General features: G+C 41.5%; 2 protein-coding genes and 1 pseudogene across 2 annotated transcripts; all 3 read right to left on the reverse strand.

Annotated features, from left to right (window-relative positions):
• Nucleotides 1-4844: 4844 nt before the first annotated feature.
• On the reverse strand, nt 4845-11710 carry LOC138877207 (uncharacterized; annotated as a pseudogene).
• Nucleotides 11711-23928: 12218 nt separating this feature from the next.
• Nucleotides 23929-24591, reverse strand: LOC104215045 (pentatricopeptide repeat-containing protein At3g22470, mitochondrial-like). The gene has a single exon (XM_070156800.1). It carries the CDS (start codon nt 24589-24591, stop codon nt 23929-23931), a length of 663 nt encoding a protein of 220 aa, XP_070012901.1.
• Nucleotides 24592-24702: 111 nt separating this feature from the next.
• LOC138877208 (putative pentatricopeptide repeat-containing protein At1g12700, mitochondrial) lies at nt 24703-25224 on the reverse strand. Its single transcript, XM_070156801.1, has one exon. It carries the CDS (start codon nt 25222-25224, stop codon nt 24703-24705), a length of 522 nt encoding a protein of 173 aa, XP_070012902.1.
• Nucleotides 25225-26649: the final 1425 nt, after the last annotated feature.

Here is a 26649-nt window from a genome sequence, read left to right on the forward strand (position 1 = left end):
CAGCATACTTATCCTGGAACTCCAGTATAATATGCTGGAGTTCAAGTATACTTATGCTGGAACTCCAGCATAATATACTGGCGTATTTTTCGGATTTTGAACAGTGTTTTCGCTCAGATTTATCTTTACATGAAAAATGGCTAAATTTCAATTACTTTTGAAACTGGTCTATTTTTGAACGACCAGTTATAAATTTGACTATTTTTGAATTTCACCCAACAAGGGTGAGCCTAGGCCCAACCCCTCTTTCATAACCCGTGGAGCAAGTCACTGAAAATACCATGCACGCTATGAACAAGGTATAACATATATTTTTAAATGTGATACATATATAAATGGAAAGCAATAGATATACATGTAACCACTCATAAATATCATCTCATTGTATCACATATACATATCAACAAGCCGTTCATATGATACACTCTTACATGTGTTGAACTATGCGTATAGAGTATTTATCTGGCCAAAGGAGCCTTGGTGTACCTGTTAAAGTTGTTGCCATATGACCAAGAGGTCACGGGTTCGAGCGTGGAAACAGCCTCTTACAGAAATACTGAGTAAAGTTGCGTATAATAAGTCATTGTCGTCCAGCCCTTCTTCGGACCCCGCGCATAGCGGGAGGTTATGTTACTCTTTCCTTTACAATGTTCCAAAAAGAGTGCACCTTTCTATAATTGGAAACTCGTTAATATTAAAGTTCACATGCCATAGAGAGAGACAAAGAGAATACCTTTCCACAAACACTTTAATGTTCCAGAAACTAAAATACAAAAATGCTTTAAACAGATGGTAGCTATAATTATCCTTGATTCGTTTCAGCCCCTGCTTAAGACACGATATAAGTAACATGCCTCTACTCTTCTATTTTCATAATGCCGGACCTTACTTACAGGTCATTATTTCTGTCTTTCATCTATTTGTTGATTCTTGTATTGTTGTTACTATTTCCATGATGGTGCTGATTGATCGCATCGGACTCAACCTAAGGAAGAGTGGGCGCTAATACTTTTACCTAATAGTGGTATCAGAGTCAATTTTTCACAGGGAGCTTCAATTTGGAGTTGAGTGTTTGCATGGTCTAGGACTATGTTTTAGCTCCTAATTGATCTTCTAACATTTTTGGTTTTCTTTTGATTATCAACTACAATTTATCAACTACAAGTTTAAAGCTAAGTTAGGCTAAGATATTGATTCTAAGTTGTATGCAATATAGAGAAAGGCACTAGGGTCGTGGCATGTACCTAGGTGGTCAACTAACGGGTAGAGATTCCTAATACAAGAATGATGAATATGGGACTTATGCTATAACCGTTGCACTTTTGCACCCACTCTCACACCTCTCGGTAGAGAGAGTGATTTTGCCCAATTGACTCTCTCGAGACCAATTGGGTAGGCCAATTTGCCCAAGCAACTTATGGTTCAAGTTGGGTAATTACTCTCTCGAGGTTTAACCCGTTAATTGGGACTACCATTCTCATGGGTCCATCCCAATTCCTTGTTGGAATTAATCTTGGGGTCATAGACTCTCTTTCTCAAGAAGAGTCAAGACTCACTAAGCTAGACTTAGTGTTTGCAACCACCAAATCTTAATGAAAACATAAGATTAATCCAAATAACAAATACCCAACATCATTCATGCACTAAACAATCACACCCATTAATTACCCACACTAGGGTTGAGCCACAACCCTAGCTAATGGGTTTAGCTAGCCATAATAGAAACAAAAATTGAAGAAATAGTAGATGAAATTGACATAATAATTAACTACAATGTTAATCTACTCAAATCCACGTTAATACTAGAAGAAATTGCCCAAAATAGGCTAAAACTATGAAGTCTCGAGTTCAGCTGCTATCTCATAAAAATCGAAAACTCCCCCCCCCCAAAAAAAAAAACTCCACCTAAAAAGTAAAATGTTCTATTTATACTACACAGGAAAAATCGGACAAAAATACCCCTGAGGGTCTGGCGCGGACCGCGCACAAATGACGCGTGGCTACGTAGGGTTTTGGGTCTTCATATCTTGCTTCTGACACTGGGGACGCGGACCGCACAAATATGACGCGCGGCCGCGTAGGGTGTTTTGGTCCAAATCCACCCTCTCTGAACTTTATCCACGCGGACCACACTGATTAGGTGTGCGGCCGCGTGGGCTTTTACCTTGAATGACTGAGTCTCTGACATTCTTGGGTGCGGACCGCGTGGAAAGGAGTGCGGACCGCACATCTTGTCTTGGAAATTGCATGGTCTCTGAACTATCCTGCGCGGCCGCGTGGCAAAGCAGTGCGGACCGCGCAGGTTGACCTTGAAATTACCCAGCCTCTGAACTCTCTTGTGTGGCCGCGTGACACATCAGTGCGGATCGCACAAGTCATTTTGTTCCTCACTTCAGTTGTCTTCTGACACTTGGCAGATTTCACTCCTTTTTGAGCCAATCTTTGGTATTTGTCATCTTGTCGCTAAAACCTGCAATCAAGCGCAACTTGTAAGTATTTTGGGACTAATTTATGGCATTTAATGCACAAAGCTTAGGTAAGAATGGGTATAAAACATGTAGAAATCACAGTTTTCAACTCCCCCAAACTTAAACCTTTGCTTGCCCTCAAGCAAATAAAATGAGACCTACCCCTCAATGGAAAACACCCAAGTAATTCCTGTTTATCCTAAAGTAACCTCAACAAGCATCAATTGGGACTAACAATTGCCTTCAATGTGAATGCATCATTAACACATTTAAACTTTGAAAACTTGTGGATCAAGTGTGACACAAGAGCATCAAGAGTTGACACATTTCATCAAGGAACCTTTCTCAATTTCTTTGGTCATTGTGGAACCCAAACTCACACATCCTCGACTTTCCCTAAGTGAACCTCACCTTTTTAGAGTATTTGCACACAAATCGAGGTGAATGGACTTCTCTCTCATCTCTCACAAAGAAAAGGCCCTAAGTCCGGCTCTAAGTACCATATGTAAGTATCCACTAATGTAGGCTTCCCTCAACTCAAGATCATATAGGGCTTTTGAGGAGTCATTGTGAAGGCTTTGGGTAAAGGTAGGACACGGTTTTGTTCAAATGGGTTCAGTCTTCCCTTAAACACTTCTTTTGATTTATTTTGGCACACTTTCTTGACTCAATTGAGTAATTCACTTCTTTCAAGGGGTTAGAGAGACACAATATCACTCTTTCTTTTTGCAATTCACACCTTTATCCTTTTTACCACTTTTCCACACCTTTTTCACTTTTTTGTTGTCCTTGGATTCCCTTTTTGGTTCTTATTCATTTTTTGTCTTTTTCTCTTTTTCTTTTGCTTTTGCGCCTTTTTTTACCACATTCATGCCTTTCTTGTCTCTCCCCCCCCAAACTTAGACATTTGCCATTTACTCAAGGGAAGATTTGGGTGTCAAGAGAGGGTCTCATTAAGAACAGGTATAGGCTTGTAGCTTGGTTCACGAAAGAAAAATGTTTAAGGCTCAAAAGGGGTGAACTAGGGACTATTTCATTGGTAGGTCATGGAAATTGTTCAAATTTTGCATTTTGGATCAAGGAGAGCATATAATCATGTCTCAAGTCAAGTTCCACCTATGATTTCTCCTCAACAAACATTCAAGGAAAGTTCTAGACCATCGGCTTGGTACTTGGGCTCACGATTCGAATTCTCACTACACACACTCAAGGATTGCCAAAGATGGAGTCGAGGGCCCACAACGAGCTTAGATATGATTCAAGCGCACAATGGCCCAAAATAACCACATGACGATTATTTGGTCAACACAAGAGTCTCAAGGCCACAACTTTCACCATCCTAAACACAACATAATGTCTTTGACCATAGGATCAAAGGCAAATGTGCTAGGCCCAAGTGAAGCTTTGCCTGAGGTACCCTTAACTACAAAAACTTGAAAATCAAAAAGAAAAATCAAAAACGGACTCAAACCCTTAAGAAGGTTGTCACGCCATCTATCATTGGAAAGCGCCACCTGGTTCGCACAACACTCTACCCTTGGAAAGAACCGTGGCATTAAGAAAACCAAGGGCTTATTGCAAACGTCAAAACAAAACAAAAAGGTTATGAGCCTAACTTTGCAACTAAAACGAAAAAATTTAACGAAAAATAGAAAACCAAAATGAAAACCGAATGAATATGTACAAAGGGGAGTAGAATATACAACTAGGGGAAATGAATATATACATAGAGTTTAAGAGCATCTAGAATGAACAGTTATATACAAGCCATCTACAACTACGAATGTGCTGAAAGTAAAAGAATATATACAGTAATCCAACATTCAATCAAAATAGTGGGGCCACAACCCCACGAATAAAAGCTAGCATTGTCTCCAATGCTAACTATCAAAATAAGCACCAAAATGAAAGAAAGGATATAGAAAGGCCCCTCAAGCCTCATCCGTCACCCTGTGCTGGTCAGTGGCTCCTAAGTCCTCTGTACTGGCAGGGACCTCAGACTAGTCCCCGGCCTGCTGCTGCTGTGCTGCTGGGACAGGTGTTTGCTCAAGAAATGGCTCATCAACAGGTAGGGCAGTGGAGGGACTCTCCTGAACTGGTGCTACCTCAATCACAACTCCCTTAGTGCTAGGGAGTTTCCTCTTCTTCCTCGGCCTCTGCTCCTCCTCCTGTACCTGTGCTACTGCTGGCTCTATAGCTGGATCCCCAAATAGTAGGTAGGTCAATTGGCAACTGATCCGCCATTAGCTTGTCCACATCCACTCTCAACTATGTCACTAACTCCTTGGAAGCCTTCTACTTCCTCAACTTCTTGTGCTCCCGAGCCAATTTCTCCAACGCTTTGCCATGTGCCCCGACCGCCTTAGTCAAGGCATCCTACGTCGCCATCATCTTTTCCTGGTTGGCCAGGATCTTCTTCAGTGCATCCTCAATGGAGGAAGGAATCTCAACAGTAACTGGTGCTCCTTGTGCCTGTACAGTAGTGGTCAATGTAGACAACTTGGATGTCGCAGCTGACATCCAGTTGTTCAAACTGGCAAGGGAATGGGTGAGCTGGTTTGCGGTGAACCGGTGAGTCTTTGATGAAGGGAATACTGGGTCAGTTGCAATAAAAGGACAAGCTGCTGACGATGGACCTGGAGGCAATGCCTCATCAGTAGCAGGAATGGTGGAAGGCTTACTGGGTTGCTCAAGGACCGCTGGCTCCTCAGACTGGCCAGGTGCGGTGGAAGTGGATGCCACATTCTTCTTGCCCCTCTTCGGGTTGTCTGGACCCAACTGACTATACCATGAGTACGGGGCCACCGAAGGTACCTTGACATCATATTTCTTTTTCTTCACTTTCAATTCTTTGAAGTACAAAGAGAGTGTGTTTGGGATGGGGTAGTTTGTTTGGGTCTCCTGACCAACTGTAGAAATCACTCTCGACATAATATTACCCACATTCAGAGGGAAATCCGCCATGATAGATGCTACCAAGACAGCACGAGGAAGGGGAATGGAGTGATCATGTGTAGACGGGTCAAGTCGACTACACACGAAAGTCAACCACCCTTTGCCTTCAAAGTTCAGGGTGTTCCGAAAGATCTTTTCTTGTGCTTTCAACTAGACTGGGACTGTACCCGGGGCTGCCAAGTGCTCAGCCAACCAAGGACGAACCTCCTCTTTCATTGCTAGCTTTTCTAAATATTGCGATTCATCCTCTTCTTCGAACCTCAGGAATTCATTCAACGATTTGCCATCAAACACAACTGTCTTGTCCCTTACTTTAGTTGCTTTTGAGTCCCGAACTATATGGTGAACATTGTTGTAGAATTCCTTCACCATATGCTCATTCGCCATCTCAACACGTTCTTTGAAGAAGCCCCAACCCTCTCTAGTGCGGAATTGTGCTTGCACATAAGGGTTGAGAGGGACAAGATCAGCATCTATGAACCGCCTCTCCAGAATCAGTTTCCTTTTGGGCCACCACTCCCAGAATCTGTGGAAAACTACCTCACTAACAAACTTGTCTGCCTATGCCTCCGATTTTCTAGTACGCTCTATCCTCCCGACCTGTGGCTCACCTCCCTCAGCATACCCTCCACTCTCCCTAATAATGAAGTTGTGGGAGATGTGGAGTATTGCTCTTCTTCTCTTGCTACAGACTCATCAGACGAGTACGAGATGACATTAACTGGCTTCTTGGAGGAGGCTACATTACCATGATCCGGGGAAGGGGAATCACGGAGCTGAAATGAAGTGGACATGTGGGTGGGGGCAGACTCCGAGGTAATGCTCCGTGATGGTGCATACTCACTCCCCGTGGAATGAGATGCAGCTCTATCAGCTTCCCGGATTATCTTCCCATTTTTTTTATCAATTCCCTGGTTTTTGGAGTGAGTTTCACAATCCTCTTATTTTTCCCTCCTCGGGAGGAACCACCTCTCCCGGGTTGTTTTTCTTTGCCCGCTCATTTTTGAACCATTGTCTGCAAGGAATACATGTCTAACATTGTTAGCAGAAGCACATAAGGTGAAGTAGACAGTTCAGTTGAATGTAAAGAGTGAAGACACAGTGACACAGACAGAGGGGCGCGAACCGCACCAAAAGGCACGCGGTCCGCGCAGTATACTAACACCCACATATACCTTTCTGAATAAACCGACGCGGTCCGCACTGTTTTGGACCGAGGTCGCGCTAGGCTCACGTGGACCGCACACAAATGGCATGCAGACCGCGCAGAGAGGTTCATCATCTCTTAACTAGAGTCACGCGGACCGCGCACAGATGTTGCGCGGCCGCGTAGGGCTAATTTAACTGAGCCGGGTATTTGTTCAATTAAATCCAATTTTTGTTCACCTTTTTGGGTCCTAAGTGTCCCTACTCAGTTATTTAACAAGATTCCATGCCCATGATTAAACAAAAACATACAAAAATCTAACCTAACAGTTAAACTAGGAAGAAAAAGACGAAAGTAAGAAGTTACACTAGTAGAAAGCAATTAAAAGAAACAAAAATTAGACTATGATTGAAATGAATGAGAGTTGTTACCAGGGATTAATGAGATTTTAACTATGTGCACAATTAGTCTTGATGAACAGTGAAAACAATAGCTCAGGTGTAAATTTGGTGAAAAGGTTAAAATGAGGCCCAAGGCCTCTATTTATAGAAAAGCCCTAGGACCAAGTACCTACCTACCAGCGTGGCCGCACAAAAAGGGATGCGGACCGCGCTGGATTTTGCATCCTACACATTAGCTGTTCAATCCATGCGGACCGCACTGTTTTGGTGTGCGGCCGCGTGGAAGTCATCAGAAACTTGGCACTTTCAGCCATCCCAGAGCGGACCGCACTGCTTTGGTGCGCGGCCGCGTGGGAACTTTTTCAGAGAGCATGTAATTTTGGGTCCTTCAGCGCGGACCGCACAGAAATGTCACGCGGCCGCGCTGGGTCTTCTGGGCCTTACCCTTTAGCTTCTCAAACCTACGCGGACCGCACGGTTTTGCTGCGCGGCCGCGTAGGCAATATTCAGAGACTGACCATTTTGCACTTTTGCCCTGCACCGGTTCAACATTATCCCCGCAACACTTCACAAACTATCAGCTCAAAAATCCTACTCTACAACAAAAAAAACAAAGAAAAGAGAAAGACATGGGTTGCCTCCCAAGAAGCGCCTGATTTAACGTCGCGGCACGATGCATGTTACCATCACAGTCATTTCAAATGAATGAGTGCCACCACGTGGCTGTCATCAATCTTGCCCAAATAGTGCTTGACACGATGCCCATTGACCCGGAAAATTTCACCATTCTTATTTTTGAGATCAATGGCACCAAAAGAAGTTACACCAACCACTTCAAATAGGCCGCTCCACTTAGATTCAGCTTGCCCGGAAATAACCTCAACCGGGAGTTGAAAAGAAGAACCATGTCACCAACTTTGAATTCCTTCCCTCGGGCATACTTGTCGTGAAGGTACTTCATCTTGTCCTTATAAAAGGACAAGATGGAGTAAGCGTGAAACCTAAACTCATCAAGTTCATTCAATTGCTCAACCCGGAGATTTGCAGCGACATCCGATTCTAAGTTCAACTTTTTTAGGGCCCACATAGCCTTATGTTCCAATTCTACCGGAAGATGACAATCCTTCCCAAACACCAGCCAATATGGCGACATACCAATCAGAGTCTTGAAAACTGTACGATAAGCCCAAAGAGCATCATCCAATTTCTTCGACCAGTCGGTCCTATTTGCATTGACAGTCTTGTACAAAATACTCTTGATCTCACGGTTGGACACCTCAACTTGGCCACTCGCTTGAGTATGATAAGGAGTGGTCACTTTGTGATTTACCCCATACTTGGCTAGCAAAGAGTCAAAAGCTCGGTTGCAAAAATGAGAACCCCCGTCACTGATGATAGCACGTGGAGTGCCAAACCTCGTGAAGATACTCTTTTTCAAGAACGTCACCACACTTCGAGCTTCATTATTTGGCAAAGCTATGGCCTCAACCCATTTCGACACATAATCAACCGCTACCAAAATGTGGGTGTTTCCACAAGAACTTACGAATGGTCCCATAAAGTCTATCCCCCAAACATCAAAAATGTCAACCTCTAGAATCGTGTTAAGGGGCATCTCATCTTTCTTCGAAATCCCTCCGGCACGTTGGCATTCATCACATCTTTTCACAAAGTCACCGGCATCCTTGAACAAAGAAGGCCAATAGAAACCACAACTCAACACTTTAGACGTCGTCCTCGCCCCGCCATGATGGCTACCATAGGGCGAAGAGTGACAAGCTTCCACAATACTCAATTGCTCTTCTTCGGGAACACACCGGCGAATTACACCATCGGTGCAAATTTTGAAAAGATACGGCTCATCCCAATAGTAGTCCAAACAATCCCGCTTGAGCTTCTTTCTTTGGTTAGAAGAGAGCTCATACGGAACCACACTAGTAACAAGATAATTTGCAATGTCGTCAAACCATGGCATTTCTAGCATTGAAACTGAGAGGAATTGTTCATCCGGAAAAGCATCATTTATCTGAAGGCCATCCAAAGGCCTCCCTTCCTCCTCCAATCGAGATAAGTGGTCCGCCACTTGATTTTCACTGCCCTTTCTATCAACAATCTCCAAATCAAATTCTTGAAGAAGGAGCACCCATCTTATTAACCTCGCTTTTGAAACTTTCTTCGTCATCAAGTACCTAAGGGCGGCATGATCGGTATGAATAATCACTTTGGCTTGCATAAGGTATGGGCGAAACTTCTCCATGGAAAAAACAATGGCAATCAATTCCTTCTCGGTGACCGTGTAGTTCCTTTGAGTTTCATTCATTGTCTTACTTGAGTAGTACACCGGATGGAACATTTTGTTGATTCTTTGGCCCAAAACTGCCCCCACCGCAACATCACTAGCGTCGCACATGAGCTCAAAGGGCAAGCTCCAATTTGGTGCGGTAATGATGGGGGTAGTCGTCAACTTTTGCTTTAGAAGCTCGAAAGCCTCCATACATCTCTCATCAAACACATATTTGGTATCTTTATCTAGCAATTTACACAATGGGTTAACTACCTTAGAGAAGTCTTTGATGAATCTTCGGTAGAAACCCGCGTGTCCAAAAAAACTCCTCACCCCTTTGACAGAAGTAGGGGGAGGGAGCCTTGAAATAACCTCAATTTTCGCCTTATCAACCTCAATCCCTCTTTTTGAAATTCTGTGACGCAACACAATTCCTTCTTCTACCATAAAATGGCATTTCTCCCAATTGAGAATCAAGTTTGTGTCTTCGCATCGGGCCAACACGCAATCCAAGTTTTGCAAGCATTCACCAAATGAGTCCCCAACCACACTAAAATCATCCATGAAGACCTCCAATATGTCCTCCACCATGTCGGTGAAGATTTCCATCATACATCGTTGGAAGGTCGCCGGTGCATTACATAATCCAAATGGCATTCGAGAGAAAGCGAATGTGCCATAAGGACATGTGAAGATTGTCTTTTCTTGGTCTTCCGAGGCAATGGGAATTTGGTTATAGCCTGAATACCCATCCAAAAAACAATAAAAAGCCCGGCCCGCAAGACGATCAAGCATTTGGTCCAAGAACGGCAATGGGAAATGATCCTTTCTAGTCACCTTGTTCAACTTCCGGTAGTCCATGCATACCCTCCAACCCGTCACAGTACGAGTCGGAATAAGTTCATTGTTGTCATTGGTCACCACCGTCATTCCTCCCTTCTTTGGCACACATTGTACCGGAGAAGTCCACGAACTGTCAGAAATTGGATACACCACACCGGCGTCAAGCCACTTGATGACTTCCTTTTTGACCACCTCTTGCATGGACTCATTGAGTCTCCTTTGATGTTCAAGAGACGGCCTAGCATCCTCCTCCAATATTATCTTGTGCATGCAAAACGCAGGGCTAATACCCCGAATATCCGCCAAGGTCCATCCAATCGCCCGCTTGCGCTTTTGAAGAACCGCCAAAGTGGCGTCAACTTGCACGTTAGTCAAGCAAGAAGAAAGAATAACCGGCAAAGTGAAATTAGAACCAAGAAATTCATACCTTAGGTGAGGAGGAAGTGGTTTCAACTCCAACACCGGTGGCTCCTCAATAGATGGCTTGGTGGGTGGAGTTTTGCGATTTTCAAGATCAAGAGATAACTTCCTCGGTTCATAAGAATACGAGCTCATGCCATGTATTGCGTTCACACACTCCACCCTTCTAGCATCATCATCAACATCCATGTTCAATAGCATGGCCTCAAGTGGGTCCTCAACATTTGCCATTGCGCTTGTGTCATCCACTATCACCGCCGTGACAATGTCAACAAACGAGCATACCTCGGTGCTATTTGGTTGCCTCATTGATTTTCACACGTGGAACACCACCTTTTCATCTCCAACACGGAAGGTCAATTCTCCCGCTTCCACATCAACCAAGGCCTTCCCCGTAGCTAGGAAGGGCCTTCACCTCGAAATCCACTTTGCAATCCAAGATCACGAAATCGGCCGGCAATATGAACATATCAACACGAACAAGGACATCATCAATAATCCCCAAAGGCCGCTTCATTGACCGGTCCGCCATTTGAAGCCTCATAGAAGTTGGACGAGGTTGTCTGATACCCAAGGTCTTGAATACCGAATATGGCATTAAATTGATACTTGCCCCCAAGTCACAAAGGGCTTTTGCAAAGTTGGCACTTCCAATGGTACATGGGATAGTGAATGCACCGGGATCCTCAAGTTTTAGAGCCATAGAATGCACAATTGCACTCACTTGATGGGTCATCTTGATTGTCTCACACTCCATTGATCTCTTTTTTGTAACCAAATCTTTCATGAACTTTGCGTATCCCGGCATTTGCTCGAGTGCCTCCACCAAAGGCACGTTGATAGTCAAACTCTTCATCATTTCAATGAATTTCTTAAATTGGTTGTCACCCTTTTGCTTGGCCAACCGTTGAGGATAGGGCGGAGGAGGTCGGGGTAAGGGTGCTCGAGCCTTGGGCATCACCGGCACGGGCATATCAATCACGTGTTCCCTAGACGGGTTCATGGCCTCTTGTGTTTCTTCCTCAACCTCATGAACATCAATCCGCACATCATCTCTCACACTTGGTTCAACTACATCTTCAACCACCAAAGGTATTTCATTATCTTGTAACTCATTTCCATCTACTGTAACTTGGTTTCCTCTTGAGGCATGCACATCACCGCCTCTTCCACTTCGCGTTGTCACTGTCATCACATGATTATTGTGCCCACCCTTGGGGTTTACTACCGTATCACTTGGTGGAACGCCCTTTGGGCGAGTATTTAAAGACTGAGAGATTTGGCCTAATTGCACTTCCAAGTTCCTGATAGATGTGTTATGCAAAGCTAATTGGGCCTCACAATCTTGGTTATTTTTCATCATTTGCTCGAACATGCTTTCAATCCTCCCCATCTCGCTTCCGAACGAACTCGGGCCTTGAGAAGGAAAGGGGGGTGGATTGTTCGGTTGTTGGTACATGGGGGCCCTTTGAAAACCTTGCCCCCGGTTGCCTTGGTTCCCGCCATTGTTCCACCCTCGTTGATTGTTGTTTTTGCCCCAATTATTGTTATTACCATGCCAATTTCCTTGGTTGCCTTGATTACCCCAATTGTTGTTTTGGTTGTTGTTATTCCAATTACCTCCGCCTTGTTGTTGATTGCCCCAATTACCTTGAGGACGCCATTGTTGGTTTGAAGAGTTACCTCTATTCCCTTGATAGTTGTTGACATATTGGACCTCTTCGCTTTGATCATCATAGCACTCATTTGAATAACCACCACCATCATTGTTGTTGTCATATTGTTCACAATTACCTTGAGGTTGTTGTCCTCTTTGCCTCCTTTTCAACATAGAAACACCTTCCATTGCGTTGACTTGGCGCGGGTTTTGGACTTGTTGCAATTGCGCCTTTACCAATTGATTCATAGTTGTTGTAAGCTCGGCTATAGCTTGGCCATGATCGTGCAATTCCTTGTGCAAATGGATGACCGTGGGGTCACCTTGGGGCATGTTTGCTCGGCTTTGCCATGCCGAAGAGATGTCGGCCATTTCATCAAGTACATCACATGCCTCTTGGTAAGAAAGTTTCATAAAGTTCCCTCCGGCCAATTGGTTCACGATGCATAGATTTGTGGTGTTGATGCCCCGATACATAGCCTTGGTCATGTCGTTATTAGGGCACTTTTTCACTATTGTTCTATATCTTTCCCATATCTCATGCAAAGGTTCCGTTGGCTCTTGCTTGAAAGCTAGAATTTCATCCCGAAGAGCTGCCATATATGACTTGGAGAGAAAAACTTGGCAATAAATTTGTCCGCCAATTCATCCCATGTTGTAACAGAATGATTGGGGAGCCTTTCTAACCAATCCAATGCTTTACCCCGAAGAGAAAACGGGAAAAGCCTAAATCGCAACGCATCCTCGGACACGTTTGTCTATTTGCTACCCCAACATGTATCCACGAACCCCTTCAAGTACTTGTAGGCATTTTGATCGGAGGCATCCGTGAAATAACCTCTTTGCTCGAGCAAGGTCAGCATAACATTTTTGATTTGAAAGTTCCCCACCCGGATTCAGGGAGGAACAATAGCACTGGCGTATCCTTGATTTGGTAGAACTCTGGGAGCCACTCTCGGCGGTGCCGGAGGAGGGTCTGGAATATTGTTGTTCTCATTTGCATTTATATTGACATGTCGGCCTCTCCGTGGAAGTTGAGGTAAGACCTCATCTTGTTCTAGATCCTCTACCTCCTCCGCTACCATCACATTGCCGAGAGGGTCATTTGCATTAAGACCCATTGTACCTGATTGATCGACACAAACAAAGTTGGTATATAAGAAGGAAAGAGAAGCAAAACACAATACTAGCTACACAAATAGTCAACACCGTAAGCTCTCCAGCAACGGCTCCAAAAAGTGATCGCAGCGGACTCAACCTAAGGAAGAGTGGGCGCTAATACTTTTACCCAATAGTGGTATCGGTGTCAATTTTCCACAGGGAACTTCAATTTGGAGTTGAGTGTTTGTATGGTCTAGGACTATGTTTTAGCTCCTAATTGATCTTCTAACATTTTTGGTTTTCTTTTGATTATCAACTACAATTTATCAACTACAAGTTTAAAGCTAAGTTAAGCTAAGATATTGATTCTAAGTTGTATGCAATATAAAGAAAGGTACTAGGGTCGTGACATGTACCTAGGTGGTCAACTAACGGGTAGAGATTCCTAATGCAAGAATGATAAATATGGGACTTATGCTATAACCGTTGCACTTTTGCACCCACTCTCACACCTCTCGGTAGAGAGAGTGATTTTGCCCAATTGACTCTCTCGAGACCAATTGGGTAGACCAATTTGCCCAAGCAACTTATGGTTCAAGTTGGGTAATTACTCTCTCGAGGTTTAACCCGTTAATTGGGACTACCATTCTCATGGGTCCATCCCAATTCCTTGTTGGAATTAATCTTGGGGTCATAGACTCTCTTTCTCAAGAAGAGTCAAGACTCACTAAGCTAGACTTAGTGTTTGCAACCACCAAATCTTAATGAAAACATAAGATTAATCCAAATAACAAATACCCAACATCATTCATGCACTAAACAATCACACCCATTAATTACCCACACTAGGGTTGAGCCACAACCCTAGCTAATGGGTTTAGCTAGCCATAATAGAAACAGAAATTGAAGAAATAGTAGATGAAATTGACATAATAATTAACTACAATGTTAATCTACTCAAATCCACGTTAATACTAGAAGAAATTGCCCAAAATAGGCTAAAACTATGAAGTCTCGAGTTCAGCTGCTATCTCATAAAAACCGAAAACTCCCCCCCCCCCAAAAAAAAAACTCTACCTAAAAAGTAAAATGTTCTATTTATACTACATAGGAAAAACAGGACAAAAATACCCCTGAGGGTCTGGCGCGGATCGTGCACAAATGACACGCGGCTGCGTAGGGTTTTGGGTCTTCATATCTTGCTTCTGACACTGGGGACGCGGACCGCACAAATGTGACGCGCGGCCGCGTAGGGTGTTTTGGTTCAAATCCACCCTCTCTGAACTTCATCCACGCGGACCGCACTGATTAGGTGTGCGGCCGCATGGGCTTTTGCCTTGAATGACTGAGTCTTTGACACTCTTGGGTGCGGACCGCGTGGAAAGGAGCGCGGACCGCGCATCTTGCCTTGGAAATTGCATGGTCTCTAAACTATCCTGCGCGATCACGTGGCAAAGCAGTGCGGACCGCGCAGGTTGACCTTGAAATTACCTAGCCTCTGGACTCTCCTATGCGGCCGCGCGACACATCAGTGCGGACCGCACAAGTCATTTTGTTCCCCACTTCAGTTGTCTTCTGACACTTGGTAGATTTCACTCCTTTTTGAGCCGATCTTTGGTATTTGTCATCTTGTCACTAAAACCTGCAATCAAGCGCAACTTGTAAGCATTTTGGGACTAATTTATGACAGTTAATGCACAAAGCTTAGGTAAGAATGAGTATAAAACATGTAGAAATCACAATTATCACTGATATATTGTCTCTTATTGTCTTTTCGTCTTCTTGAGCCGAGGGTCTTTCGGAAATAGCTTTTCTACCCCATCGGGGTAGAGGTAAGATCCGCGTACACACTACCCTCCCCAGACCCCGCTTGTGAGAATACACTGGGTCGTTGTTGTTGCCTCTACTGTAATACATGATTAGCTATACTTCTCATTGGGGAACTCCAAGCTGCACAGCAAACCACTTATCTTCACCAATAGGAAGCACAACAGAACCCATGGAGAAGACCGGAATGGATTTGTAACTTTCGGTTTCTGCAATCTTCCTCGCGCTAGAATTTGCATTCGAGACTGTAGGGATACAAGATAGTGCCATTGCAGCTGATGGTATAGTTTCTCTAGGCAAATGGCACAACGATTTCACTGAAGAAGACTTTCTCATTTAAAGTGAGCTCTTGCACGTTCGCGAAATTGGAGATGCATTACCTTTTCAGCACCTATGGACCATGGAGAGGTATGTTCAGATTGAGCCATCTCCTCTTCATCTGGAAAGGCATGAATACTTAGTTGCATCAGAACCAGTAATAATAAGCCAATCACATTAGTCGGAATGAGTACATAGTGAAAACAATACGACAGACCTTTGCATGTTTCTTGACCACCAGAATTGGACCGTGCATCTGTGCAAGCTTCAGTAAGCAGAGCAGAAGTAACTGATCACCAAAATTAGACTTTGGTTCAAGAGAAGTGAAATAAGACAACTTTTAGACGAAGGGCGTATCACCTTATATACGTTTCAATTTCTATAGATATATTTAGGCATATGATAATACTGCATTCCCTGAATCCATTTGCTATTTCAAAGTAAGACCCCCTCGGTTTTATTTGGTTTGTTATAGTATGACTTGGCATAAAGTATAATAAATAAATTAAGACTTTTAAAACTTGTGGTCCTAAATATTATATAATATTTGGCTATAAAAACTTCTCAAAGGAATTAAGAAAATATTGAAATGTGTAATTCGTTTTTAAACCGACTAATAAAAAGTAGTGCCAAGAAAAGTGGAAATGGAGGGGGCTTAATCATCATAAGTGACAATATGTCGATAGAACTTTTCATAACCTACTTTCATGTACACACAAAGGATCAACACAATTCATTAGTTATAAGTAGCCAAACAGTTGGTAAATTTGCAGTGTGAACTACCCTAATTGCGGTAAACTGCAATTATTCGAGACAAATTACAACTGATTAAATCCCAAAGGAAAGAAACAGACATACGCAAACATTCAGAGTCTGACTGACACATTCAGATGCAAATAAAATTTTCACTTTCTCATTATTTTTCATGTCTAAGAAATAGGAGCACTATTTTCTTACCAAGAAAAAGTTAAAAGTTTTACCTGTACTTTATTGTGCTTTCCTTCTTTTGTCCGTCACTTTTTTTTCTGAACGTACGTCACTAAAAATTGCCAGCATTTCCAAAACCCTGCCTACTTTGCTGTTACAAAGGAGCTAACTTTTGGTTTCTAAACTATTCGTCGCACTAGAATTTGCATTTGAGATGGTAGATGAATCAGAAGGAGCTGATGATCTAGTTTCATTAGGCAAATGTCAAAATGATTTAACTGATGAAAATGATTTCTCATAAGATGAAGTAACGTTTTCCGCACCAGTGGACTGTGGAGATGTATGTTTACTGTTTAGAGTGATCAATCTCCTCTTCATCTGCCAAAGGCATGAACATGTAATTGCATCCGAACTAGTAATGATAAGACAATCACATTAGTCAGAAGTATTTAGATGAATAAGAAGCAATCTCAATCTTAATGACACCAAAATCTCAACCAAAAAAAAAATGAAGTGTACTATATATCAAGTGTAAGAGAAAAACCATCTTAAGCTTTTCACGTCGCTTGAGGTCAGAAGTATTTAGATGATCCTGCAGATTTTGGCATGCTTCCTCAATTCTGGGTAGACCACTATCTGCTACAGTTTTAAGTGAACTGCCTAATAATAAGTAGAGAAACATGTAATTTACTATAAAATTGTACAAGTGAAACATCTAGTGAATCAACTGCTTGCAGCAAGGTTCGGAACAGAAGGAAGAAGTTTAGAACTGATGTTGTGATCATTACTAAGTTGAAACAAAAATCAGAAAAATGTTAGAAGAATAAAGAAATATATAAAATAGTAAAGAATCAGAAATATTCCGAGTCCACAATTTTCTTGTGCGTCCTTAAGGAATTTTAACCCCCTCATACGTTGCCAAGGTAATGGATTAAATCCTCCCAGGATAAAATGGAATAAACCTTCCTGCAACAGTGGCAATACAAACTGCAGGATACCAACGAACTCAAAGAACGAAGCAAAAACACACTTACGAATTTGAGAGAGAGAGACTGCGAATTAGGATGCAGTATATTCAGAAAGAAAGAACTTCTAGAGTGTTTTTCGTATTTCGTATTTGGAAGATGCAGCCTTGCCTCAGAATTTATAGGCAAATATCAGAAGATGTGTCTGGAAAGGTGCCTTTTCAGAAAATACGCGGCCTGCCGCGATCGCGGCCAGAGAGCCTCTCTGAATCTGACTGCCGCGATTCTACCGCGGTCGAGGCAGAACCACGGCCAGCGAGGCCCTCTGAACGTTCAGCAGTGATTTGGCATTTAATTAATTATTAAATAATTACATAAATTTTGTCCAAAAATAATCTTATCGATCGATCATTTGACAAATCCAAATCCAAATCCAAATCCAAAGCCGAATCCGAGCCGAGCGAGCGACGACGACGGCGCGAGGGTTCATTCTCTTCAACTCCTTTTAAGAGCTTTTAAGAAGTGAATCTATATATAAGCACATAAATGTGATTGTCCCTCACCAATGAGGGACAAAGTGCAAGACAAAAGTTCACTTCTTCAAATTTTTATTTTTCCTCCATTTTATTTCCCTCCATTTCCAATTCACACTTCTTCTCTTTTAAAGCCCAATGGCTTAAAGTCCAACAATCCCCCACATGAATGGGAATGGCTGTATCAAGAAAGATCATAGATGAAAGCTATGTGATTTTGCAAGTAAGGATTAATTGCATCTGGATAAGTAGGTTTCCCTTTGAACTTTCCGTAGTGAACATATGTCGGATATACTCGGTCAATCGGTAAGATTTGATATCTTTGAACCGTCGAACTTTAGTGTATACCTAGACAGCCATATGTCACACAACCAACCCTTAACCGTCTTTTGGTTCTCATTGTTGTGTTCGTTTTAGCCATGAACACCGCCTGGTTTCATAAGTGCGTAGAGAATTGGCCTTACAAAATTCTCATTGAAGCGGCTTCTACTTCACACTTACATAGGTGATTCCTAAACGTGTAATCCTTTAGATTGACACTATTTGATAAATACCTCATCAAACTTAGGTAATCATTAAAGAAAGTGTAAAGTTCTATCCTTGTTATTGAACATTGTCTTCATCACGAGAATGGACCAAAGTTTTTATTTTGACAATGTTGAACCGGTGAATCATAACTTTGTTTGAGCTCCTTGAACCTAGATCTCAGAACAACCAAAATTCTAGGTAGAGTTACCGCCATGTTGACTTGTCCTCGGCCATAGTCTCATTCCCTTAGATGATTTCTCAACTCCCTCTCTAGTTAAGCCTTTTGTAAGTGGATCCGCAACATTATCCTTTGATCTTACATAATCAATAGTGATAATTCCACTAGAAAGTAGTTGTCTAACGGTATTATGTCTTCGTCGTATATGACGAGACTTTCCGTTATACATAACGCTCCCTGCCCGTCCTATTGCAGCCTCACTATCGCAATGTATGCAAATAGGAGCCACAGGTTTCGGCCAGAACGGAATGTCTTCTAAAAAATTCCGAAGCCATTCAGCTTCTTCACCGGCTTTATCCAATGCTATAAACTCTGATTCCATTGTAGAGCGAGCAATACATGTCTGTTTGGAAGACTTCCAAGATACTGCTCCTCCACCAACAATAAACACATATCCATTTGTGGACTTTGTTTCTGATGAGCCGGTTATCCAATTAGCATCACTATATCCTTCAATAACCGCAGGATATTTATTGTAGTATAAAGCGTAGTCTTGGGTATACTCCAAATATCCCAGAACTCGTTTCATAGCCACCCAGTGATGCTTGTTGGGATTACTTGTGAATCGACTAAGTTTACTTATTGCACAAGCTATATCGGGTCGTGTACAGTTCATGATGTACATTAGACTTCCCAACACACGAGCATACTCCAATTGAGACGTACTTTCGCCTTTATTCTTCATAAGATGATGGTTTAAGTCAATTGGAGTCCTTGCACTTCTAAATTCCAAGTGTTTGAATTTTTCAAGTACCATTTTCACGTAATGTGATTGAGACAAAGCTAGACCTTGAGGAGTCCTCTGGATTTTAATTCCTAGAATTACATCGGCAACTCCTAAGTCTTTCATATCAAACTTACTAGCAAGCATACACTTAGTAGCTTGAATGTCGGCAATGTCTTTGCTCATTATTAGCATATCATCAACATATAAGCAAACAATGACTATATGATTTGGAACGTTCTTAATGTAAACACATTTATCACATTCATTAATCTTAAAACCATTTGACAACATTGTTTGGTCAAATTTCGCATGCCATTGCTTGGGTGCTTGTTTTAGTCCATAAAGAGACTTAACAAGTCTACACACCTTCTTTTCTTTTCCCGAAACCACAAACCCCTCAGGTTGGTTCATGTAAATTTCTTCCTCAAGATCACCATTTAAGAAGGCCGTTTTTACATCCATTTGATGGATTTGAAGATCATACAAGGCGGCTAATGCTATTAGCATCCGAATAGATGTAATTCTTGTTACCGGCGAGTATGTGTCAAAATAGTCAAGACTTTCTCGTTGTCTAAATCCTTTGACAACAAGTCTTGCCTTGTATTTGTCAATAGTACCATCGTCCTTCATTTTCTTCTTGAAAATCCATTTAGAACCCAATGTTTTGTTACCTGGAGGAAGATCAACCAATTCCCAGGTATGGTTGCTCAATATGGATTCTATTTCACTATTGACAGCTTCTTTCCAATATTGTGCTTCTGAGGAAGACATTGCTTCCTTGAAGGTACGAGGCTCATTTTCTAACAGAAAAGTCAGAAAATTTGGACCGAATGAAGTAGATATCCTTTGACGTTTACTTCTTCTTGGATTTTCTTCATTAGGCATACCATCTGTTATTTCCTCCCGAGGTCGTTTTGACTTTTGGCAGGTCACTTCACTTTCCTTTTTATACGGATAAATAGTTTCAAAGAATTCAGCATTATCTGATTCTATTATCGTATTAATGTGAATCTCAGGATTTTCTGATTTATGAACCAGAAAACGATATGCCTTGCTATTGGTTACATATCCAATAAACACACAATCAACCGTTTTTGGACCTATCTTAACCCTTTTAGGTTTAGGAACTTGTACCTTAGCTAAACACCCCCACACTTTGAAGTATTTCAAGCTAGGCTTCCTTCCTTTCCACTTTTCATAAGGAATGGACTGTGTTTTACTATGAGGTACACGATTGATTATCCGGTTAGCTGTAAGTATAGCTTCCCCCCACAAGTTCGGTGGTAAGCCAGAACTTATTAGCAATGCATTCATCATCTCCTTCAATGTTCGATTCTTCCTCTCCGCAATTCCATTAGATTGTGGAGAGTAAGGGGCAGTTGTTTGGTGAATAATGCCATTTTCCAAACAAATTTCTTCAAAAGGAGATTCATATTCGCCACCCCTATCACTTCTTATCATTTTGATCTTTTTGTTTAGTTGCGTTTCAACTTCACTCTTGTATTGCTTGAAAGCATTAATTGCCTCATCTTTACTATTAAGTAAATAAACATAGCAGTATCTCGTGCTATCATCAATAAAAGTAATAAAATACTTTTTCCCACCGCGAGATGGTGTTGACTTCATGTCGCAAATATCTGTGTGAATTAAGTCTAAAGGACTTGAATTCCTTTCAACGGACTTATAAGGATGCTTAGCATACTTTGATTCCACACATATTTGACATTTGGAATTAATGCAATCAAATTTTGGCAATACTTCTAGATTTATCATCTTCCGCAATGTTTTGAAGTTTACGTGACCTAAACGCGAATGCCATAAAGTGTTTGACTCAAGTAAGTAAGAAGAAACATTCACTTTATTGATAGGAACTGCTATTACATTTAGCTTAAAAAGGCCCTCATTTAGGTAACCTTTTCCTACATATACATCGTTCTTACTAAGTACAACACTATTAGAAACAAAAATACATTTGAATCCATTCTTGACAAGAAGTGAGGTAGATACAAGATTCTTGCGAATTTCTGGAACATGGAGGACTTGATTTTAGAGTCACTATTTTTCACGACGTCATCTTCAACGCAATCTTGCCAACTCCTTCAATTTTGGCCGTAGATGAATTTCCCATGAAGATTGTCTCGTCGGGTCCTGTGGGGGCATAAGAAGAAAATAACTCCTTGTTAGCACAAACATGGCGAGTGGCTCCAGAATCTATCCACCATTCTTTTGGATTTCCTACCAAATTGCATTCAGACAACATGGCACATAAGTCCTCCATTTCATCTTCAACCATGTTAGCTTGATTCTTTTTCTTCTTATCATTCTTGGGCGCACGACAATCCACGGCCTTATGCCCAGATCTTCCACAGTTGTGGCAATTACCCTTGAACTTTTTCCTGCTTGGGTAATTCTTTGGTCCGGAAGCCTTCTTCCTCTTCTTATTTTGTGGCGCCTCCTCAACAACGTTTGCCCCCATTATTGTCGAGTTTCCACGTGACTTCTTTTCAGCATTTTTGTTGTCTTCTTCTATCCTCAGACGAACAATCAAGTCTTCTAGTGTCATCTCCTTCCGCTTGTGTTTAAGATAGTTCTTAAAATCCTTCCACAACGGAGGTAACTTTTCAATGAAAGCAGCGACTTGAAAGGCCTCATTTATGACCATACCTTCAATAACAAATTCATAATTAATAATAAGATAAATCTTATTAATAAAATTATTGATTCGGGTCATACCTTCAGCAAGGAGGTCATGCACAATGACTTGTAATTCTTGGACTTGAGTTATGACGGACCTAGTGTCAATCATCTTGAAATCCAAAAACCTTGCAGCCACGAATTTCTTAAGTTCGGCATCCTCAGTCTTGTACTTCTTCTCAAGTGCATTCCATAATGCTTTTGAAGTTTCCATGACACTATAGACATTGTACAAGCCATCTTCCAAACAACTCAATATGTAGTTTTTGCACAAGAAATCAGAATGTTTCCATGCTTCAGTTACAACAAGTCGTTCATCATCCGGAGTATTTTCAGCCATGACCGGAGGATCCTCCTTGATGAAACGTTGCAAACTCAATGTAGTAAGATAGAAGAGCATCTTCATTTGCCAACGTTTGAAGTCAATACCGGAAAACTTTTCGGGTTTTTCTGCCGGTGCCATAGCATGAGCAGGAGTAGAACGGCTTGTAACAGCAGCAACCATTCCAGCAACACTTCCATTAGTTTGGTTTTCATTCGTCATATTTCTGTAAAGTTGAAAACAATACAAAACTTGTTAATCAGTGAAGTTTTTGATATCTTCAAACTGAATACCAAACCAACCATACAACACGTAACAATGGTGAAGTTTTTATATACTTCAAACCCATACGTTTATTATTCCGGCAAAGTTTTTATGTACTTTAAACCGGACAGAAATAATTATAGGAGTAGAAAGCAACAAGGCTTTAGTCTCCAACAAAGTATAAAGAAAACAGTTTAATAATCAACACAGAAACGTTAGTAAATTAAAATTCCTTAAGCTTGTGATCGTTACTGAGTTGAAACAAAAATCAGAAAAATGTTAGAAGAATAAAGAAATATATAAAATAGTAAAGAATCAGAAATATTCCGAGTCCACAATTTTCTTGTGCGTCCTTAAGGAATTTTAACCCTCTCACACGTTGCCAAGGTAATGGATTAAATCCTCACAGGATAAAATGGAATAAACCTTCCTACAATAGTGGCAATACAAACTGCAGGATACCAACGAACTCAAAGAACGGAGCAAAAACATACTTACAAATTTGAGAGAGAGAGAGACTGTGAATTAGGATGCAGTATATTCAGAAAGAAAGAACTTCTAGAGTGTTTTTCGTATTTCATATTTGGAAGATGCAGCCTTGCCTCAGAATTTATAGGCAAATATCAGAAGATGTGTCTGGAAAGGTGCCTTTTCAGAAAATACGCGGCCTGCCGCGGTTCTACCGCGATCGCGGCCGAACCGCGGCCAGAGAGCCTCTCTAAATCTGACTGTCGCGATTCTACCGCGGTCGCGGCAGAACCGCGGCCAGCGAGGCCCTCTGAACGTTCAGCAATGATTTGGCATTTAATTAATTATTAAATAATTAAATAAATTTTGTCCAAAAATAATCTTATCGATCGATCATTTGACAAATCCAAAGCCGAAGCCGAGCCGAGCGAGCGACGACGACGGCGCGAGGGTTCATTCTCTTTAACTCCTTTTAAGAGCTTTAAGAAGTGAATCTATATATAAGCACATAAATGTGATTGTCCCTCACCAATGAGGGATAAAGTGCAAGACAAAAGTTCACTTCTTCAAATTTTCATTTTCCCTCCATTTTATTTCCCTCCATTTCCAATTCACACATCTTCTCTTTTAAAGCCCAATGGCTTAAAGTCCAAAAGATGTACCTCCTCAATAACCTTGCTTGGAAAGCTCAAGCAATGTTCTAATTACCATATTCTTTCAGCTTCCGCAATTCTGCTGATGTGAGTTCTTTTCCATAGGTAAAAGGAAATTGCGTCATAGTGATAGGTAAAGCTGCTTAAATCAAGTGAAATAAATATCACTTCTTATTTCCCAACGGAAACTATGGTATCATGTTAAGCAAAGAAGGATCCTTCGCTATAACGTCTATTAGTAACTCTACAGTACTTGCATCAAATGAGAAGTCATTTCCAGTCATTTCCTTCAAAAAAGTTATCATTTCACTAATTTTGCTAAACTTCAGAAATCCTTGCACAACATTATAAAGTTGAATATATGTGTCTTCTCTCTTTATTTCCAACTCATGAAATAGCAACATTGCTTTTTTAACAAGCCCATTGTGAAAATAACCGCCGAGCAAAATGCAATTAGTGCATAAATCAGGTTTGAGCCCCGTAGATAGCATTTCAGCAAAGAATTTTTCGGCAAAGTCGGTTCTTCCAGCATCAAATAGACCTTTCAAGATAGTACTGTATGTAACAATGCTAGGGTTCAATCCATTTCGAGAAATTTCATAAAACAAATGCATGGACTCATCCAATTTCTTTTTCTTACAGTATCCATTTATTAATATGCTATAGCTAAAAATGTTAGGCTTAATGCTCTTATCAATCATGGAATCAAAAAGGCTCCTTGCTCTATCCATTTGACCGCGCAAGCAATATCCATCAATTATCACATTGTAGGTGACCACATCTGGCTCTACACCTTTTCCATCCATGTGTCTCATTACCTCCTCAGCATCTTCAACTTTCCTTCTTTGCATAGTCCATCTATCAATATGTTGAAGGTGCGGACGTTTGGATAAATATTAAGATTTACCATTTCGAAGAACAAAGTCCTAACCTCCTCCCACTGACCAAACTTACAAAGACCATCAATCAATGAAATATGTGACAACGTCTGGAGGAATGCCTTTTTGTTTCATCTCTTCAAAAAGGCTAATTGCATCATCAATCATTCTATCCTTGCAAAGAGCATCTATAACAATGTTATAGATGTATGCATTGTGCTTAGTGCTTCCTTGTTCCATTACCCTAAGCAAATCTAAAGTTTTTTTAGTATGACCCATTTTGCTAAGCCCATTCATGACAATTGAATACATGACTTCATTAGGCTCAAAAATATCCTCTCGCACCAACTTTTTGAACAGGTTAACTGCATCTTTGATCTTATTGTCCGCAAAGAGTCCCCTTAGTAAGGTGCTAAAGGTGACAACATTAAATGGAATTCCCTTCTTCAAGTAAATGGCTAACACTAAAAATCCGCAGTCAAAACGATGCATTAGGCAATAATTGTTGATCGCGATACTCAAGATGAATCCATCAATTGGGATACCCGATTTCAGCATTTGTTGAAAAAGGGAAACAACAGAAGAGTAATGCTTCATATTTACCATAGTCTTTAATTATTTGGAGAAGTCAAAAACAGAAGGAAGAGGTTGCGTACTGAACATTCGACGAAAGCGACACAGAGCATCATCTAAACACTTGACATTATCAGAATAATATCTAATTGTAATTGCCGAAGCAGAATGAGAATTAGCAAAGCAGGAGATAAAGCTAGGAATAATACCATTGCAAGAGCAACGCAACAGAGGAATTCTCGTCATCTTCAATTCCTGCGAGAAGTTTTGTTTTCGCCTCGTCAGTGTTTCGGATCCGGATCTGTGTATGCGTGCTCGACCTGAAGAATTTTTTGAGAGGATTTAATAGTTGAGAAGGAAACATCACAGTTGCCTGAACACGAGCTAAGGAATTAGTGGAAATATATTTTCCTTTTTCTTTGCCCCTTCCTTTTCGCTTTTGGTTCTCTCGAGTCTGATGTTCAAAGGGCAGTATAAGGCAAAGGAATATCTGAACTCTAATGCTTAAAGTTTTAACTGTGTTCCTTCTTCAACTTTCTTTGTCAGTAGCCTGAATTGGAAGGAAGAGAACCTAGAGCCAGATCTTTCCTTCTTTCTTGATTTTCAACCTTTTTGAGGTCAAATATATCTGATTTTGTTGGAGAATAACTCAGATCTGATTTTTATTCTCCCTCCACTGTTGGAGAAAATATAGCTGATTTTTGTTCGACATAGCTATAGCAGAAACTTTAAAATATTTTCTAAATTAGATATGAGTTAACGAGTTCGTGGGAATAGCCTTTGACAAGTGCCCCAGTTCACTACACCAAAGCAGTGGTAACGGTGATAGCTCCTTCTGGTTTTTGGGTCGTGGTATTTTCTGTATTTTCAGGAATTCTCGGAGAATTGGAGACAAGTTCGGCGCACGAGCACTGGCAAAGGAAAGCAACCTGGGCGAGTGTCAGCAAAGGGCGGTAGGAAGTGGTGCGTGAGCGTAGAACTACATCGAGTACAGCAAATCAGCCACAGGTTTGGTTATCGGGAGTTGGTACCTCCTGTTTTACTGTTTCCCTTTTGGTGTTAGCTAAATTACTGTTACTTTACTTCGCTATAGTTAAACCTTTCAACTAGGATACTAGTTACCACTTGCTTCCTTCTAGTTTGATTTTTTGTCCTTTGTGCACTAGCGAGTCTTCTCTAGATTGTTGTAGGTGTAGTGGCTGTAGTCTGGGATGATAGAATAAGGGCATGTCCTCGGGTGGGGCAGAATGTGGGGCTGGAGTCAGGGAGTGGGTTAGGTAGCAGGGGAGGTAGAAGGGGAAATGGAGCCTATAGGTTGAGAATCGGGTCATGGAACATAGGTTCACTAACGAGTAAATCCATAGAGTTGGCGAAAATCCTGTAGAAGAGGAAGATTAATATAGCGTGTGTCCAGGAGACTAGGTGGGTCGGATCGAGGGCGAAAAACGTGGATGGGTA

The sequence above is a fragment of the Nicotiana sylvestris genome, chromosome 9, assembly GCF_000393655.2.
Source record: "Nicotiana sylvestris chromosome 9, ASM39365v2, whole genome shotgun sequence".
Lineage (NCBI taxonomy): Eukaryota > Viridiplantae > Streptophyta > Magnoliopsida > Solanales > Solanaceae > Nicotiana > Nicotiana sylvestris.